The sequence below is a fragment of the Notamacropus eugenii genome, chromosome 4 (assembly GCF_028372415.1).
Source record: "Notamacropus eugenii isolate mMacEug1 chromosome 4, mMacEug1.pri_v2, whole genome shotgun sequence".
Classification (NCBI taxonomy): Eukaryota; Metazoa; Chordata; class Mammalia; order Diprotodontia; family Macropodidae; genus Notamacropus; species Notamacropus eugenii.
The window spans coordinates 376155262-376172693 of NC_092875.1; the positions used below are offsets into that span (position 1 = coordinate 376155262).

At 37.2% G+C, this 17432-nt stretch overlaps 1 protein-coding gene across 1 annotated transcript in view; it reads right to left on the bottom strand.

The window, feature by feature from the left end:
• The window catches only part of CDH12 (cadherin 12), a 686747-nt gene that overhangs the window by 182810 nt on the left and 486505 nt on the right, over positions 1-17432 (bottom strand). Inside the window, exon 4 of the mRNA XM_072605471.1 lies at positions 482-601. Coding sequence (XP_072461572.1) covers positions 482-601 — 120 coding nt within the window. The remainder of the gene's footprint in view (positions 1-481; positions 602-17432) is intronic.

Here is a 17432-nt window from a genome sequence, read left to right on the forward strand (position 1 = left end):
ATAATAGCACTCACGTAACCTATCTCACTGGAGTCTTGTGAGGATCAAATGAGATAATTAAAATAAAGTATTGTGTAAAACTGAATGTATTATGTAAATGTCAATTATTATTACTACTGTTGATGTTATTAAATGACAGGAAACCAATGACACATAAAATTATACAGCCATGCATGGGTATATACACAACTTTGTGTATATACGCACGTGTGTATATGCACACACACATATTCTTTTTTATAGATTTCAGGTGTTAGACTATATATTTAAACCAAATAATTGCTAACTCATACTCAGCTTAGAACCATGAAAATAATACTGAGCAGCTTACTAATGAAAGATACTATCTTCTAGAATTGAATCTGTACCACACAGATTCTTTATTGCTACACAAGACAATGCAACTCTCTGTGCCAAAGTTTAATTAAAGTTTAAACATTTGAAAGGGTGATGATAATGTTTTTGCTGATAAAATATTTACCTGTCTTAGGATCGATAGAGAAATAAGGCTGTCCCTGAAGGATGCTGTAAACCACTCTGGCACTATTTCCATAGGTTGGATCATCTGCATCAGTGGCTTTGACCTGAAGCACATAGGCACCTAGATAAAAGAAGAGAAGGTAACAACTGAGCATTCTAATCTTCTCTACTCTTTCTTGACTTCAGTTTCTTTAGATTGGGGTACCCCACATGCTAAATGTCAAGAGCAAAAGAAAGGTCAATTTTGGTAACAAAGAGTAACAGGTTTTGCACCCACTATTAAGGGTTGCAAAATCAACCAAAAACACCAAAGAGCTCACAGAGTTTAAGAGCAAAAAGGTTTCTTTATTCAGTTAGGGGAAAGAGATTAGTTAGACTCAAGTGTCAGGGTCGCCTCCAGTAAAAGACCTAAGGCGGTGGGGTTAGACTTGATTTATATATTTATAGCTAGAAAAAGAATCAAACAATATGGTGTAGCAACAGTGGTGAGGCACTACAGCAACAGTGAGGCAAAGTTGTCTAGTGACTAAAGGTCTGCTCATAGCAGGGCTTCGATCTGGGCCTATTGGTTCTTGCTTGAGCTCAGGCACCATCATTTCTGTGATTCAGTTGCAACAAAATTCCTACAGAGTACAAAGGATTATTGTTATATCAAGCTCAGGGCACAGCTTGCTTTCTGGGCCTTAGCTCTGGAAAACAGGGTATCTAAAAAGAGATGAGTGATCTTGGGTACTGACAGAATATATTGGCCTATTTAGTTACATCACACGTATTTTAATATCTACTTTTATAAATGGAGATATATTCATTTTTTGCAATGAAATTTTTGACTATGGGTATCATCACTAGCATTTTTAAAACAGTTGCACATACTTTAAATTAGTTCTTTTATGTACATATAGGAAGGATTTGGGTTTCATGGCAATGTTTTCCATAAATTTCAAAGATCTTCAGCTTAATAATCTTTTATAATAGGGAGAAATGATTATTAGTAACCTAAGATTTGGGGGAGATTCAGATTTCTCCCTTTTTTTCTTTTATCCCCATTTTAAAACCTCAGTCTCTGAAGGTTGAGTTAACCTTCTCTTCCATCCAGACATTATTTTCTTCTCAGGTTTGGGAGGGGATAAAGTCTTTGAATAGATTGCCCAATCTGGGGACAATTTAAGAAGTAAACGACATAATCGTGCCCTTCACTGTAATATTCATTCTGTCATCAATTGTTAACCAATCAGAATTGACTGCCACTCTGGCAAACACCTACTATTCAAAGGGCAAGAAAACTGTAAGCCCCTGCCATGATTGTCTTTGGTCTAAGAGAGAGATGGGCAGATAACCATCCTTTTATTTAAATGGAGGCATTGTTAATAAAATGATTAAATTACCTGGAAATTATGTCTCTCAAATATTTTTAAATGCCACATAAGGTCAAGCAAACCATAATAATATTTAAAAACCAATGTCTCTAAAATAAGCATATATTTCCTGTCTTTTAGAATGCCTATTTTAGATACAGGAAATATATATATAAAATCATGGAAAATGTATTATTTTAAGTTGATATGACATGGAATGGGATCCATCTACCAAAAGCCCTTCAATGCTCAGAAACATAGAGACTGAGGCCAAGAAATCAAAGCCAAAGTTAGGGTTGGAATTGGAGTCAATACAACACATACCAGCTGTCCCTTTTTTCCACTGGCCATAGGAATTAAGTGAACAACCATATTGTAAACATCTTAGAGAAATATTTATTTTTAGGATTAACAAAAGACAAGTAGATCTCATACACTGTGTTTACATTTAGGTAGAGTTCATAATATTTAGCTATTTCCTTACAAAAAATATTATGGAAAACTTTGATTCTTCAGCACATCTCAGTGTGATCATTTAAATACATGCATGTACATAAATATATATACATGAATGCAAATATACACAAGCGTGTATATATGTGTGTGTGTGTGTGTGTATGTGTATGTGTGTATGTGTATGCTATCCCTATCCCTATCTCTAATAACTTCTCTTCCAGTTAAATGTGTAGGAAAAGTTAAAGGAAACAAAATTATACAGATAATACCACTGGGCTGCTCAGAGGCAGGAAGAAATACCTAATAAATGGAATGAGAACAATGTCTAAAAGTGAACTAATTCTAGTTCATTGTGTCTGAAGGCAAAGGACACACATAGTCATCCAGGACAAAGATGCACACTAAATGTCTAAGGGGTGGCAAAGCCCTTAGCAGAAGCTGTAGCTGCCATACGATTCTAGGCAACAGACATATATCATCAGAAAAGAACTGAGTAGAAGTTATGGTGTCTAGAGAGAGAATCAATGGAAAGTAACTTCAAAGGTTTTACATCTGGAGCAAATTCTCATCATCTGCCACCAGAATGGTTGACAAACATTTATTAAGCACTTACTGTATGCTCGTCATTATGCTAAGTACTGAGGATACAAAGAAAGACAAAAATAGTCTCTGATCTAAAGTAGCTTATGTTGTAATGGAGGAGAAAATGTTTGAAAGGTTAAATACACACAAGATATATGCAGAAGACATTGAAGATATTTATATAGCGGACAGGACTGACTTGGAAAAACCTTCTGCAACTGATAGAAATGAAGAGGATAAAGCTTTCAGGTATGAAGGACAGCCAGTGTAAAGACATGGAGACTAGATAGGCTACATTATATGCAAAAAACAACAAATAGGCTGGTATAGTTCTTGGAATCAGGTTGGGTCTAGAAGTGCCAGCATCAGGATAGCTATTGATTCTAATGAGTTGATAACAAACTTGTCAATCTCTAAGAAAAGTCATTTCTGACTGCAAGTATATAAAATTTCAAAGGCTAAGACAAAACCATAAGAACTGAGAAGTATCCCTCCTACAATTTATAGAATCCTTCTCCCTCTCAAGTGGACTATTATGTAATTTCGTGGAGTTCTTTCTGGACAAGCCCATTTTATAGTGGAAAAAAGTATAGACAGACATCTGAAGATCAGAAGCAAAGATCAATAAGGTGAATGATTGGATCTAACTTTTTAATTAAAAGTCTATTTACATTATGATACAATACAATTCAAGATGACTGGTGATGCTTAAGGATGGAGTGAAGGACAGCACCTATATCAGCTGCCTTCATGGCCTTTTGGGACAAATTGTTAACATTTGTCCATTCCACTGGGTAGTTTTCACCTCAGTCTTGAGGTGAATGTCCCCTTAACTAACCAGTAGGTTTGAAGCCCTTCAGTTACTCTCAACCTCTTTTAGCCTGTTGGCTGAAACTGTTTACGGGGGTATGACTACTGTGCATGCTACAGATGAGAGACGCAGGTGGGATTTGGGTGGAAAATTGCTCTGAAAAGGGCTCAGCAGCACTGACTCTGGATGTTCCAGTCTTCCCTGAAACCTTTACACCCCATATATGGGATATATGTATCTATATATGTATATGTATAATTGCATACACCCATATGCATGCTCTCATAAACACATATATACATATATGTATATACACATGTAAATAAATATTTATATATTTTGAAATCTTATGAATAATTAAGACTTTAAACTAAACAATGAGATGAGAACATCAAACTACACATTCAGATCTGCCAAATATAGGATCATAGAGAATAGGAAGTAAACCACGAGCAAAAGAATTGAACAAGAGCAGTAATTCATGGGAGATAATATCAAAGGAGAGAATCAACAACAAAATTCCTAGTCTTAATTGCCATACACACAAAAGCATGGCTCATAAACAAGATGAGCTAAAAGTGTTAACCTAAAGAAGTATATTTGAACTCATATATAGTCCTATGACACGGTAAAATGGTGACTCATGTCTGGAGTATAAGTATAGTCATACCTTATTCAAAAGGAAGATGATAGCAAGTAAAGCATAGGAAGGAAAAAACAAAGATAAGTCAAAAAACCCCAAAGCTCTTAACAGGTCAGAATGATGGACTGGCTTGAATAAGATGAACTTTAATAAAGACGTGTTATCTTCTGCACTTGGCATCAAAATATCAATTTCATAAGCATTGAGGGAGAAGTGACTTAGGAATGTTTCATGTGATTAAAGGATCTTGGGGGTTTTAGTGGATTGAAATTTCCTTATGAAGCCATATGACCCCTTGAAGGCTATTTATGGGACAAAGACGCATGGCACATCTCAACTATTTGGTGCAGATTGAGTGCATTGATTAGTGATAAGGACATGATCCAGGAGAGATGGGCTGAACACTCCCATAGTGCTCTTATCAGATTATCAAAAACCAATGCTCAGGTCACTGACTGTATACTTCAGTTTAAAGTCAATCTCTCTCTAGCCAAACTTCCAAGAGAAGAAGAGATTTTGAATGCCATTAGTCTCCTCTTGTGTGGCAAAACACCTGACATCATTCTGTTACAAATGAGATTTACAAGGCAAGGAGTCCACTGCTTATATAAAAGCTGACTGAAATCTTTTGGGTTATGTGGCAAGAGGAGGTTATCCCCCATGAGTTCCAGGATGCCTTCATTGTCCATCTCTATAAAAGTAAAGGAAATAGATTGTCCTATGACAATCATGGGGGAAAAGGGGTGGTGGGAGGTGTCCATATCTCTGGTAGTCATGAACAGAGAAATTCTTGCCAAAATCCTCAATAGAGTGAACCTTAATCTGGAAGATAATCTTCTACCTGGAGCCAGTGTGGCTTCAGAAAGATTTGAGGAATGTGTTTACCACCCAACAATTCCAGGAGAAATGCCAGCAGCAGAATAGAGATCTCTACACAATATCTTCCAATCTGACCAAGGACTTTGATACTATCAGTCATGAGAGCTTATGGAAGATCATGAGAAAATATGGTTGCCTGGAGAAGTTCATCAGTATTGTATGACAGTTCCATGACAACATGCTTTCATGGATTCTGGATAATGGATGATGCTCTCAAGCTTTCCCAGATCAGGCTTTTGTTTGATTCTGTGATGTCTTTTCTTTATTTTCATGTGTTGACATCCAGAAAAGAATACTGTCTCAGTTCATGTGTAGGACACACTCAGTCTTCACAGCATCTCACAGTTTATGGAATCTTTATAACCTCCAATACAGAATAACTTAAATGGTACCTATGGTCATGCACCATTGACATGTTCAAGACACCCCTCTTACATGAAATGGAGTAATAGAGATGGGAACTATATATTGAGTTAATGGCTACTATGTTTACACTAAATATACATTAACCTGACCTCCCTACTCCTCTGATAATTCTATGAATATCCCTATACTTTCTGAATGATTTTCTTTTCAATATTTGTCATCTCTTCCACTGATGCTTATTCCATTGCTTTATTGTGGATGTGACCCTGGACTCCGAAAGGTCATACCACTGGAATGTGAAATCTAGTTCTTACTTCAAAGTTGGAAAGGATTTCTTAGCATGAGTCTAGTGACAGGCTGACTCTTGACTCTTGTCACCTGGCCAGCAGTCAAGCTAAGTTTGGAGAGTATGATCACAAGGTTCGCTGTAAGGTGAAGTAATGTGGATCACAATTACTCTCTTAAATTACCCACTAAAACACTAAGGTCTGTGTACCATGTTAGTGGAGGAAATATACACATTGTAAAAACACAGATTCTGGAAGCAATAGCTTATCTCTACAATCACATAGGTCTTGCTTAGTGAATTATACAGATGAGAATGCAAATATCAAATGCTGATTAAATTTTAGAAATCAATATAGCAGGTGAGAATGCCATAAGCTGGATTGTAGTGGCGTTTTTGAATAGAAGCACCAAGAGCCATCATAGTTGAGAAATTCACTTTTACATAATACCCTTTCTCACACAGACCTACAGTTTCCACACTCAATGAGAATTATATTCTATATGCAGAACTTTTGAAAGTGCTCAAATGATGAAAATAATGGGCAGTGAAAGAATTTCCCACAAGACAGTCAAGTAGAAACGTTCTTCTCTAAATCCCTGACTTATTATTACCTGCACAGATTTGTAAAACAAGTCAATGTATTGATGATGACAGTCTATAATGAATGAAGCCCTAGGGCTTGATGGTGATAGCCTATGATAAATGAATTAAATACAGGTAAGTAACATAAAGTTCCGGTTTCACCCTTGACAGGAAAAAGAAGGATCAGTCCCAGAAGATTTACTTGTAATACTGTGCAAACAAATTTTTAAAAACTCCAACAAAACTTTTTGAGATTTTACATAAAAATCATGTCACATTTACAGTCTAAGAGAACTTAATGAAAGATCAAAGCCTTCTTCCAAAATGGGGGGGAGGGGGAGAGAATGAAAGAGGACACAATTAATGACTCATATTTTAGAAGAAATCTGAGAGTTTAAAGTTCACAAGGAAGGCAACAGAGTCATAAATAGATAACAAAGATAATATAAGTAGTCTAAATTTGAAGAACTGACAGATACCCTCCTCCCATCCCTATCTTTTTTTTTTATCCTTAGAATTTCAGAATGATCACACAAATAGATTTGACTAAATCAGATACTACCAAGATACTGGATGAAGATCCTTATTGATATGGTCAAAATTATACTTTCTTACAATTGTCATCATTTCTTCCTTGGATTCATTCATTTTTCCTTATTAGGTAGCTCCTCAAACTGCCCTTCTGTTTCTGGTACTGTGTATGCCCTGGGATGTGTAAATATGTCAATTTTTTGTTGTGAAATTAACACTGAATGGTGGGTAGAGTTTCTTATATACATGGCCACAAAGTTCTTAGAACTTCCTGAAAGCACCTCAAGTGTTTCTGTACATGACTCTATGCAATATGTTAATTGATGATTAGCATCTTGACCAATTTTCTGAAATCAATATTAAATTAGCTCTGAGGATGCAGCTGTAATAATCTTTCCCTTGGGCAGGAATTGTCAGGCATGTGAAGGGAAAACATGAACTAATTTATTCAGTGCAAGCAATATCATACTGTTGACTCAAGTATTACTGCTAATGATAAGAATAAGCTTAAAGCGTTAAGGTCTTTAAGAGCTATTGGGACATTAGAGATGATGTTACTCAACACTACCTTTTGACAGATGAAGAAATGGCAGAAAATGATCACAAAATAGTGAAATAGCCAGAATAGTGCCTAAAGCTGGCTAATTAAGGTCAGAGAGTGTTGGCTCTACAAATGAGGACATCTCTAAAATAGGAAATCACTCTGTTTAGTGCAGATAGTCACCATCATCATCATCACCAGGAATTATATAGTATTTTTAAGCTTGTTCCTTAAATTGTGTCCTATTCTTACACTCTTTGTGACCACATTTCTGGCTTTCTTAGCAAAGATATTGGAATGGTTTGCCATTTCCTTCTTCAGCTCATTTTATGGATGAGGAAACTGAGGCAAACAGGGTTAAGTGACTTGCCTTCAGTCTCACAGCTAGTAAGTATCTCAGGCAGCTTTTAAACTCAGGTCTTCCAGAATTCTTAACTGCTACATTACCTAGCTTCCTAGTTTGAACAACTGATACTTAAAAAAAAGACACTTCTGCATTCCTGACAATTAGTGATGTCATCACTACTAGAAGAATTTCATGGAGGCAAATCACTTATTCCACTATCCACAGAAGAAATTCATTTTTCTTTTGGATAGATCTAGTTGTTAGAATATTTTTTAATTGTCTTATTGAGTCAAAATATTTTCTCCTGTAACAGACACTGCCTGTTCCCAGGCCTGTCTCTTAGGGGCCAAGGTGAACAATTTTAATATCTCATCTACTTGGCAGCCCTTCAGATATGTGTAACAGGCTTTGGGAGAAGCCTATCTGACAAAGGGAGTCCTCAAATACGAGCTGCATGAACCTTGGGAAATGCAGTCTAGCAACTGCACAGTTATTGCAGAATGGACTTGGAGTTTTGTTGCTTTTAATTATGGGAGGGGAGTGGATAAAGGGGAAGAGAGACAGACAGATGCTGAGCCAGGGACTCACGTGGAATCTAGCCAGGGCATAGAAAGGAAATGGAAACTGAATGGGAAGAGATTAGAGACTGGGGTTTTTAGGCAGCCAGGACTTTGGTGAGAGGCATAGCTAGAAAGGACTAAGCCTGGCTGAATTTGTGTCTCTTGAAGATTGAGAAAGACATTTAGCTTTCTTGATTTCCCTCCTCTCCACCACTTATTTCCCTGCCCAGGACAGCAGAGATTGATTTCAAAATTTCTCCATGTTTTAAATCTGTTCACCATTCTTATTTTAATTAATAATTTAAAGCTGGCTGATGCCAGATTTAAAAACAAAAACAAAAAATAGACTCTAAGTACTTTGAGTCCTATATACCCTTTTTGCAAAGCTAGGGATTACAAAAAAGAGTCAAATTAATGGTTTCTTATATAGAGAGATTTGGCAAATGAACAGAGGTTCAAACCCAAGTCCAAAGTACCAGATTTTCTCCAGGATCTAGGTTTGCACCATTTGAAAGAGACTTTCAATTAGTTTTGATTGAGTAATAACTTTTATAAACTCCAAAACAGCACAGATAGATTAAATAATGTGAATCTGGACCATTAGCCCTAGACAATGCCTGGACCTTGAATAAGCAGATTTAAGGGGTAAATGGAAGCTTAGCAACCAATTAACCTTGGGCAATTTTACTGCTGGTACTATAGGAAAAATAGTCACTTCCAGGGTCAATTTAAGGCATGTTTGGCCAGAAGAGCACTCTGGGAAACCACTAAGGAGGCCCCCAGTTTTAAAACTCAGATGTTGGAGCTTCCCTCTCTGGTAACTATGGTCAGATAGTTGAACCTCTCTGTTGATAGTCAGACAGAGGAAGCCAAGTCTGTTGATGTTTGATTTCTCTGTATTTTCTTTGAAGTCCAGGATGCTGACTCCCCTGAACTAGGTGAATGATATATGTGCTTGATTAAAGTGATTGTTAACCCCTCAAAAGTTGCCTTTCCTTTTATGAATGCAGATCTAAGAACCTGTGGTAGCAGGTCCCCTGTGTATGTTGGGGTGCTTACTGTTACAGGGAGGAGTTGGGAAAGAGGCGGCTCAGGCTCTCCATGCAAAGATGGGAGGCTAGTAAAGCTGGTATGCTAGTGAAACTAACCACTCTCACTTAAATCCAGTTCACTTGTAAGTCATGGCATAGCCACTACCCAGTAACCACACCCTGTTATATACTTAAAACCACCTTTATACCCCCTCTCTTACTCTCCCTTCTTTTCTTCAGGCTAAACATCATCTTTTTCTTTTTTAAGCACTTAGCAATGATAATAACTCACTGAGAAGTTCCACAGTGACCCCTGGAGTTTGCAGGTTAGTGTAAGCGCTGACTCATTGCAGCGTTCTCTATGGCAATCTGATGAACAGAAAGTCGGCAATATTTTCTAGCTCAGCTCCTTTCCTCTTTGGGGCAGGACCATTTACTGGGAGAGGAAGAAAAACGCATGGGAAAGAAGTTGTGTAGATCCCAGAATTCAAAACTTAAATAGATTTATGATCTCACAGCATTCTGAAGTTTCTTCCAACCATGGACTTCACAGTACATCCTTGCTACATCTTGTGCCATACTTATCTGTTTTCCTGAAAGTTGGTATATCAGTAAGCACCCCGACATACACAGGGGAGCCTACTATCACAGGTTCTTAGATCTGCATTTTAAAAGGAAAGGCAACCTTTAAGGGGTCAATGATAACTTTAATTACATTCAACATACAGGGACCAACATTCAGGCTCCCAATTGTCTGACCATTACATACCTACATAGGTACCAGAGAGGGAAGCACCAACATCCGGGTTTTCAAAGGGAGGGAGGGGAGGGATGTTTAGTGGCTTCCAAGAGTCTTATCTGGCACACAAACCTTCTGCCAAAAATAAATAAATAAATAAACAACTAAGCCCCAAAACAAAACCTCCCCTCAGAGTGTGTATATATATATATTCTTTTCAGAGCCAGAGGGCAGGACCCCTAGTGACTAAGTACCTCATTGATAAAGACTTGAGCCTCCATAGGAAACAAACCTCCCCGAATCAAGCCTCCCTCCGTATCCCCACCTGAGGACCATCAATGGATGGGGAAGATTTTTAACTCCCATTACAGTTGGGTACAAGGAGTCTACTCTAAATCAATTCACCCCCCCCATCTCATCGCCCTTTCATTTGAATGTTCTGATAAGAGTTCACCCTGAAGCAAAGCAAGGCACTTCCCCATAAGCCAGGGCTTAATTTATTGTCTTGTTGAATTCCTAGAATTAAGAACGTGAGAAGAAAAAATTGATAATGCAGATTAAACTTAAAAATATGCCTTGCACACTTTTTATTTTCTTCAGAGAGCTCTTAAACATTTACCACTACACCACTGAGGCGAACTCCTATGGACAATGAAAATTTACCCACTCATGCCTCAATGATTAACAAATTCCTCTCTGATCATACTCTGCCCATCCAGGTGTTTCTGAACCCCCAGCTTTCTTCACTCAAACCTCATTCCTCATTGTTGGAAGGAGGAGTAGCACCTCTGGTGTGGGCATTTGCCTAGCCCATTTCAGGGCTGCTCATCCACCCTGATTATTAATTGACTATTAATTATTAATATCAATTTGTAATTCTCTGCTCAAAGGGAATTTCTTACTTTGGCATAAAGAAAAACACTGCCCACCTCCACTCCCACCATATTCTGTCTAAGCAATGTAATCTACTCCCCTTGCCTAAAACATCTACCTGGGCTGGGACTCCTACTTTTGTTTATTGCCTAAGCAAAAGCAAGGACAGGGGCTCTACCAAAAAAAAAGCCATTCTTAGTTAGATCTTCAGGGATGTGTCTCTTTGTCCTTGTACTCCCCCCATCAAGATTTGGGGTGACCAGCTGTAAGACAGATGGCGCATGGGAGGCACTGCAGGTTTTTGGACTCCAAACTCCAGGTTCATTCTTGAGCTGGTTAGACAGGAAGACAGCTTCAGGGGGCTAATTATAAGCTTTATTCTAGTCTAGTCTTCTCAAAGGGGTTGATAATAATGGGAGCACCAACTCCTATAGCATTCCCTAATTACCCTTCTTGCTGGGGTCAGTGAGAAGTGGAGGGCAACTACCACTCCATCTTGATGGGGTCAGAAAAGCACAGCATTCCAACTTGTGCATTCAACCCTAGGGGCTCCCCACTCACTGACCACTTCCTTTATAGGACAACAGACAAAGAAGGCATATTGCCAGCAATAGCCTCCCAAGTTTATATTTCTCATCATTATATCTCATTTTGCAAAAACAGTGGATATTTACATTTTAAGCACAAATGTTTATATTATACATCATTATATAAAGCTGTGCAAGCAGGGTGGAGATATTTACAAGTCAGTAGACTGGGAAATAGAGATTGTTATGGTCATGGATCCTGGGAACTAACCTACAAGAAAGAATAACAAGAATCCACCTCGCACACACTAAAATGCACCTTACTTACTCCAGGTCTACAAAAGGGATACCAAGCAAGAAAAAGCTTGGTTGAGATGGCTTGATTTTTCTAACCAAAGACTGCTAGATAAACTAGGTTTCATAAATGAGTTAAAGTTCCATTTCTTAAGTACTAGAGAAGGGCAGGTCAGCCACAACTGAAAGCCATTTTCTCTAGCTTCAGAAAGGAGAGTAAGTTCTGAACTATCTTGTGTTACCTCACAAGGAAATCCAATTTTACTTAGGTTTATTATTTAACTTGGGATTGATATCTGTGTGTAGAGCATGTCCTGAAGTGCAAGCAGTTTATATGTAGACTAATCATTTGAGACATACACTATTCCGTGTATATAATCTGAGATTAAATACCTACTATAGTTACACATTCCTTCACAAGTCTTTTGCTTTCTGTTACAATTGAAGCAAAACAAGTTTATTTTGCGTAAATCCATTTATGTAGCCAATGAACCTAAGGATAAAAGTCCTCTATTTACAAAGAGCACTGATAGTTATGTATTCGTGTTTAGGATTAGATCCCTAAAGTATTTCATCTCTCTAAGGGAGTAATTAGCTGGAGTGGAAAATTTTGATGAAGCAACAAAAGCAACAAGATCAGATAATTATATATGTCAAATGGAAATAATTCTAATGGGATATACAAGCCTTGAGCATGTTGTAATAAGTTCTAAAAATTGGTTTCAGGACTTTATATAGAAATTATATTGTTCACCTTTTGCAGAAGTTTAGTTCTTTTTTTTTTATTTCTCACTTGTTATTTGAATTTCTCAAATATTTCAATGTAATAATTTGCTAATTTATATCACAAGACAGTTATAAGTAAAAAAGTTGAAGTTTTCCCTTTATGAGCCTTCAGTCTGAAATAAAGATAGAAATAAATGAATGACAGTCTTAAAAGACTGAATATTAATGGAGTGAATACCAAGTTAGAAAAGCATTCTTTATCTTAGCTCTACATGTCTACTTTGGTAAATATTAATTCATTAATCAGAAGGATTCATTTTACAAGTCAGATCCTCATGAATTCTTGTTAAGATTCCTCTTTTAACCTGTTGTTTGTGGTGTCTATACCAGGTATAGGTCTAAGATAAAGAAAGCAACAGAAAGGGGTATATAAAAACTTAAATTCTTTGAAGTTCAAGTGAACTATGAGTTTGTCATTTGGTGTTCTTTTTATATCTTTCTTGTTAATAGGATTAAAACCATAAGGTTTGAGCTGGTTTTCACTATCTGAACTAGTTATTGGAAAAGGAAATTTTAAGAGGCTGTACTAAATCGTACTGAATCTTGTAACTGGTAGATATTAGCAAAATTACCGTAGGAATACCTTCAAGTGACGTGAAACCAGAGAAGCAGGTCTTAGAGGATGAGCCCCCTTTAAAGCTGCCCTGAGAATGATACGTATTCCAGATTATCTAAGAAAAGATGTTGCCTGGGACCAGACAACTACTTATGACATCTGGAATCTAAGATGAAATATGTTGATTAAATGGACATTGGGAATAGATTACTAGACTACAGTGAGGAAGGATGTTAGTTGATGTTGACAATCATTATTGTTTTACCTTGGCTTTTCATTTCATGGTATCTGTGTTTGCTGAGTTTTTCTGGTTACCTTGATGACATGTAACTCTCCCCTGTAAAATTATTCCATGGTTTTAGATATTCTTACTATTACTTGTGCTATGATTAATCAACTTGTTGTTCTTATAATAACTGCTCAGGGGAAGTTGTGACAAACCTACATAAGATTCAGTCAGTTAAAGCAGTGACACAACTAACCATTCCAGGTGACCCCTGGGAGAAACCCTCCTCTTGATTCACTTGTCTGTAGGGTAACAGCCTGTTAGTTACCCTTGGTAAACTGGCCCTTATTGTCCTCTGTCTTGGTGTTCTTTGTGGACTTTGTTTTAGTTATAGTGTTAAAGCCTATTCTGAACTTGCATCAGAAAAACTAACCTCAGTATGTGTTGCTGATATTAACCATGTTAAAAGTCTTATACAATTAGTTTATTGATAAGGATTCCACTGGTGACAGATATTGATTTTCTACTTTCTATTTGATTACAGTCTGTATTTGATTACATTCTGTCACTGCCTGGGCCATTTTTCTGCTTCTGATTTAAGTTCTGAAGTTGATTTATCCAGAAGTTCAATTATCTTCTCTGAGTTAATTTTAAAAGTTAAGTTTCCATATAAATCACTTTAACTGAAAGAAAACTGTTATCTCCCTATAGCTTCTTATGCCTAGATTCAATTAAGAGAGATCTGCTATCCTACTAACAAGACTTAACAGAATGCATGTGGGGACCAAGAAGTCTTTTGTCTTTCTTCAAGTAAGGAGCAGATGAACTCAATCAACCTTTTCTGTTAGCAGGATGGAAGAAGAGGTGGTCACCTGCCCCAAATGTCCAGCCAATTATATTGTTGTCACCTGTGATAGTTCAGACTTTGTAACTAATCATATTGTTTTCCTGTGATGCTTCCTGTTCTTTGTTCCTTTGAACTTCCCAAAATTATATGAAGGCTAAGTCCCACCTCATAGTCCTTTAGTTGTCTGAAGAACTAAGAGAATCATTTTATTGATAAATGCTAGCCTTACCAATAAATTGAATGTGCTCAAAACACTGTGCCTCAATTTACCTTAATTTCAATCCCCCCAATATGCTTCTTTGCCTTTTATTAATGATCTCTAAATGGCCAATTGACCTTTTCTCAATCCTACTTCATCCTGATCTTGTCACACCCTTTGACATCCTCTTCCCCTTGAAACTCTCTTCTCTCCATGTTTTCTTGACTTTATTCTTTCCTGGTTACCCTTTCACCTATCTGACCACTCCTTTTTCTCTTAAGGTCGTGCCCCTTAAATATGGGTATCCCACAGGACCCTATTCTGGGCCCTCTTCTCTTCTACATCTATTCTATGTGATCCTTAGTGATCTCATCAGTTCCCATGGATTCAATTATTTTCTATATGATGCTGATTATTCTCAAATATACTATCCAGCCTAAGCCCCCTGTTGAGCTCCAGTCTTGTATCTGCAACTATCTGTTGGGCATTGTGAGCTGGATATCTCACTGACCTATCAAATTCCAAAACTTAATTCATGACCTTTCTCCCCAAATCCCTCCCCTCTTTCCAAATTCTCTCGTTATTTTTGATGGCATCACTATCTTCTTAATCACCAAGGCTCACAAACTAGGTATCATTTTTAAATTATCAGTCTCTCTCACCCCCCTTATGCTCCTTCCAAATCCAGTCTCTTGTCAAGGCCTATCAATTTTGCCTCCCTTACATCTCTCAGATATACCCCTTTCCAGTCTTCTTACATTTAACCCTCCCCCTCCTTGTTCCCATGTATTTTGTGATCTAGTGATATTAGCTTTCTTGTCATTCCTTGAAAAAAACATATCTGTGTTTGCTTCTACATTATATATGTTGCTTCCTACATTGTACTACTGTGAGCTCCTTGAGGGCAGGGACTGTCTTTTGCCATTCTTTACATCTGCAGTGCTTAGCAAAGTATTTGGCACATGGTAGACACTTAACAAACATTTCTTGACTGTCTGCCTGCCTTTCCATCAATGAGCTTGGCAAAATGGAATTGGTTCTCATTGAAAGCTAACACACAGAGAAGCATATTTTATTCCTGTAGAACACATAAGCAAACAATAAATAATAACCAGACCAGAATGAATTGTAAAACAGGAAAATTTAATGAAAAGCTACAAGCACTCTCCTCTTCTTGACCCTGGGAGTCCACTCTCTGAACCTGATCCTGTTCCCCACAGACATAGGATCAATCAGAAATGAGGCGATCTGGGACAAACACAGTTTGAGTCTTTCCTAGAGAATCATATTCGTCTCTTGCTTAGGCATGATCATTAGCTACAGATAGGAACTCATATGGCAGTGTCTAGCTTTAAAGAAGGGAAAGAGTATAGGTTTAAAAGCTAACTGAAAATCAGGAGAATTAGTGGTTTGTGTTCTCTCTCCCTCTCCTCCTTAATTTTCCTTTTGTCTTTTTCCCTTTTTCCTTTCCTTCTCTCTCTTTCTTTTTTCTGTTCACTTCCTATTTTTTTTTTGACTCAGCATTAATCCATACCAGGAGGGTGGTGAAGCAGATAGTAGTAGGGAAGGGTGGTTGATACTTGAGCAGGTCCTTATAGAACATGATTTTTTTTTCCTTTACTCCCAGGAGACAAGACTAATAGCACTGGGTAGAAGTTGTAAGGAGGAAAATTTAGTTTTATCTAAGAAAAATTTCCTAAGCATTAGGGGAATCATTCAGCACAGTACTAAGTTTTCCCATGGAAAAGCCAGGCAATTAAGTGGCACCGTGGATAGCACACTGGGCATAGAATTCAAAAGATCTGAATTCAAAACTGGTCTCTGACATTTAGGAACTGTGTGACCCTAGACAAGTCACTCTTAACTTGTCTCCCTCAGTTTCATCATCTGTAAAATGGGAATTATAGTTATCAACCTCCCAGAGATGTTATGGAGGGCAAATGAGATAATATTTGGTACATAATAGTTGTTTGATAAATGTTTGTTGTCTGCCTTCTTTTTTTCCTGAGTGAGTGGTACACAACAGAGGTATCAAACATACTGCTAGCAGGACCTTTCAAGTACAGCTGTAATTCGGAGATATTTAATAAAATAAATAAAAATAAAATAGAACATAGGCAATGTTGCTATGTGGTTTTCTAAGTCAATATATAGCCAATGAGGATCCTTATATATGGTTTAGTGGCCTGAGTTTCTATTTGAGTTTGACACTATCAGTATAGAGTATATACTAACAATAACGTCCCTTACTTTTCTTCTCTTTTATTCTGAAATGTTCTCCAACATGCTTCATTCTCAGTTCTGTATATTTCTATATAGGTGAATCTCTTCTTGACACATGTTTCATCAAATTCTTCTTTATGTTCCATTTGTTTTGAAAAAGGCATAACTCTTTATTGTGGTATTTCGATTGTGAATCCCACAAGTATTTGTGCTGTCTATGAGCTGAAACTTACCAAATTCACTTATTTTATTGCTCATATCACACAATAGTGTCTATAACAATTGTTACCAAACATCTTCTGTGTTACTTCTATTGGTGTCGTACCAGTTGTTCATCTAAGTATCAGGTCTGGATGTTTTATCTGAGAATATTTCTTCATTCCCTTCTATTTTCAGTTAGAAACCTTAGTGACTTGATCAACAAGTGTCTCTCTCTCTCTCTCTCTCTCTCTCTCTCCACATACACACACACACACACACACACACACACACACACACGCACATATACACATATATATACCTAATGTGAATACCACACAAATATATTTGATACTATATATATATATATATATATATATACACATTCATGTGTACACAGACATATGCATGAACACACACGTTAGAATATAAGAACTTCAGACTGAGAACCCCTAATGCAACCCTGTCACATTTTATATGACAAAACCAAGGCCCAGAAAAACCTAAAGAAC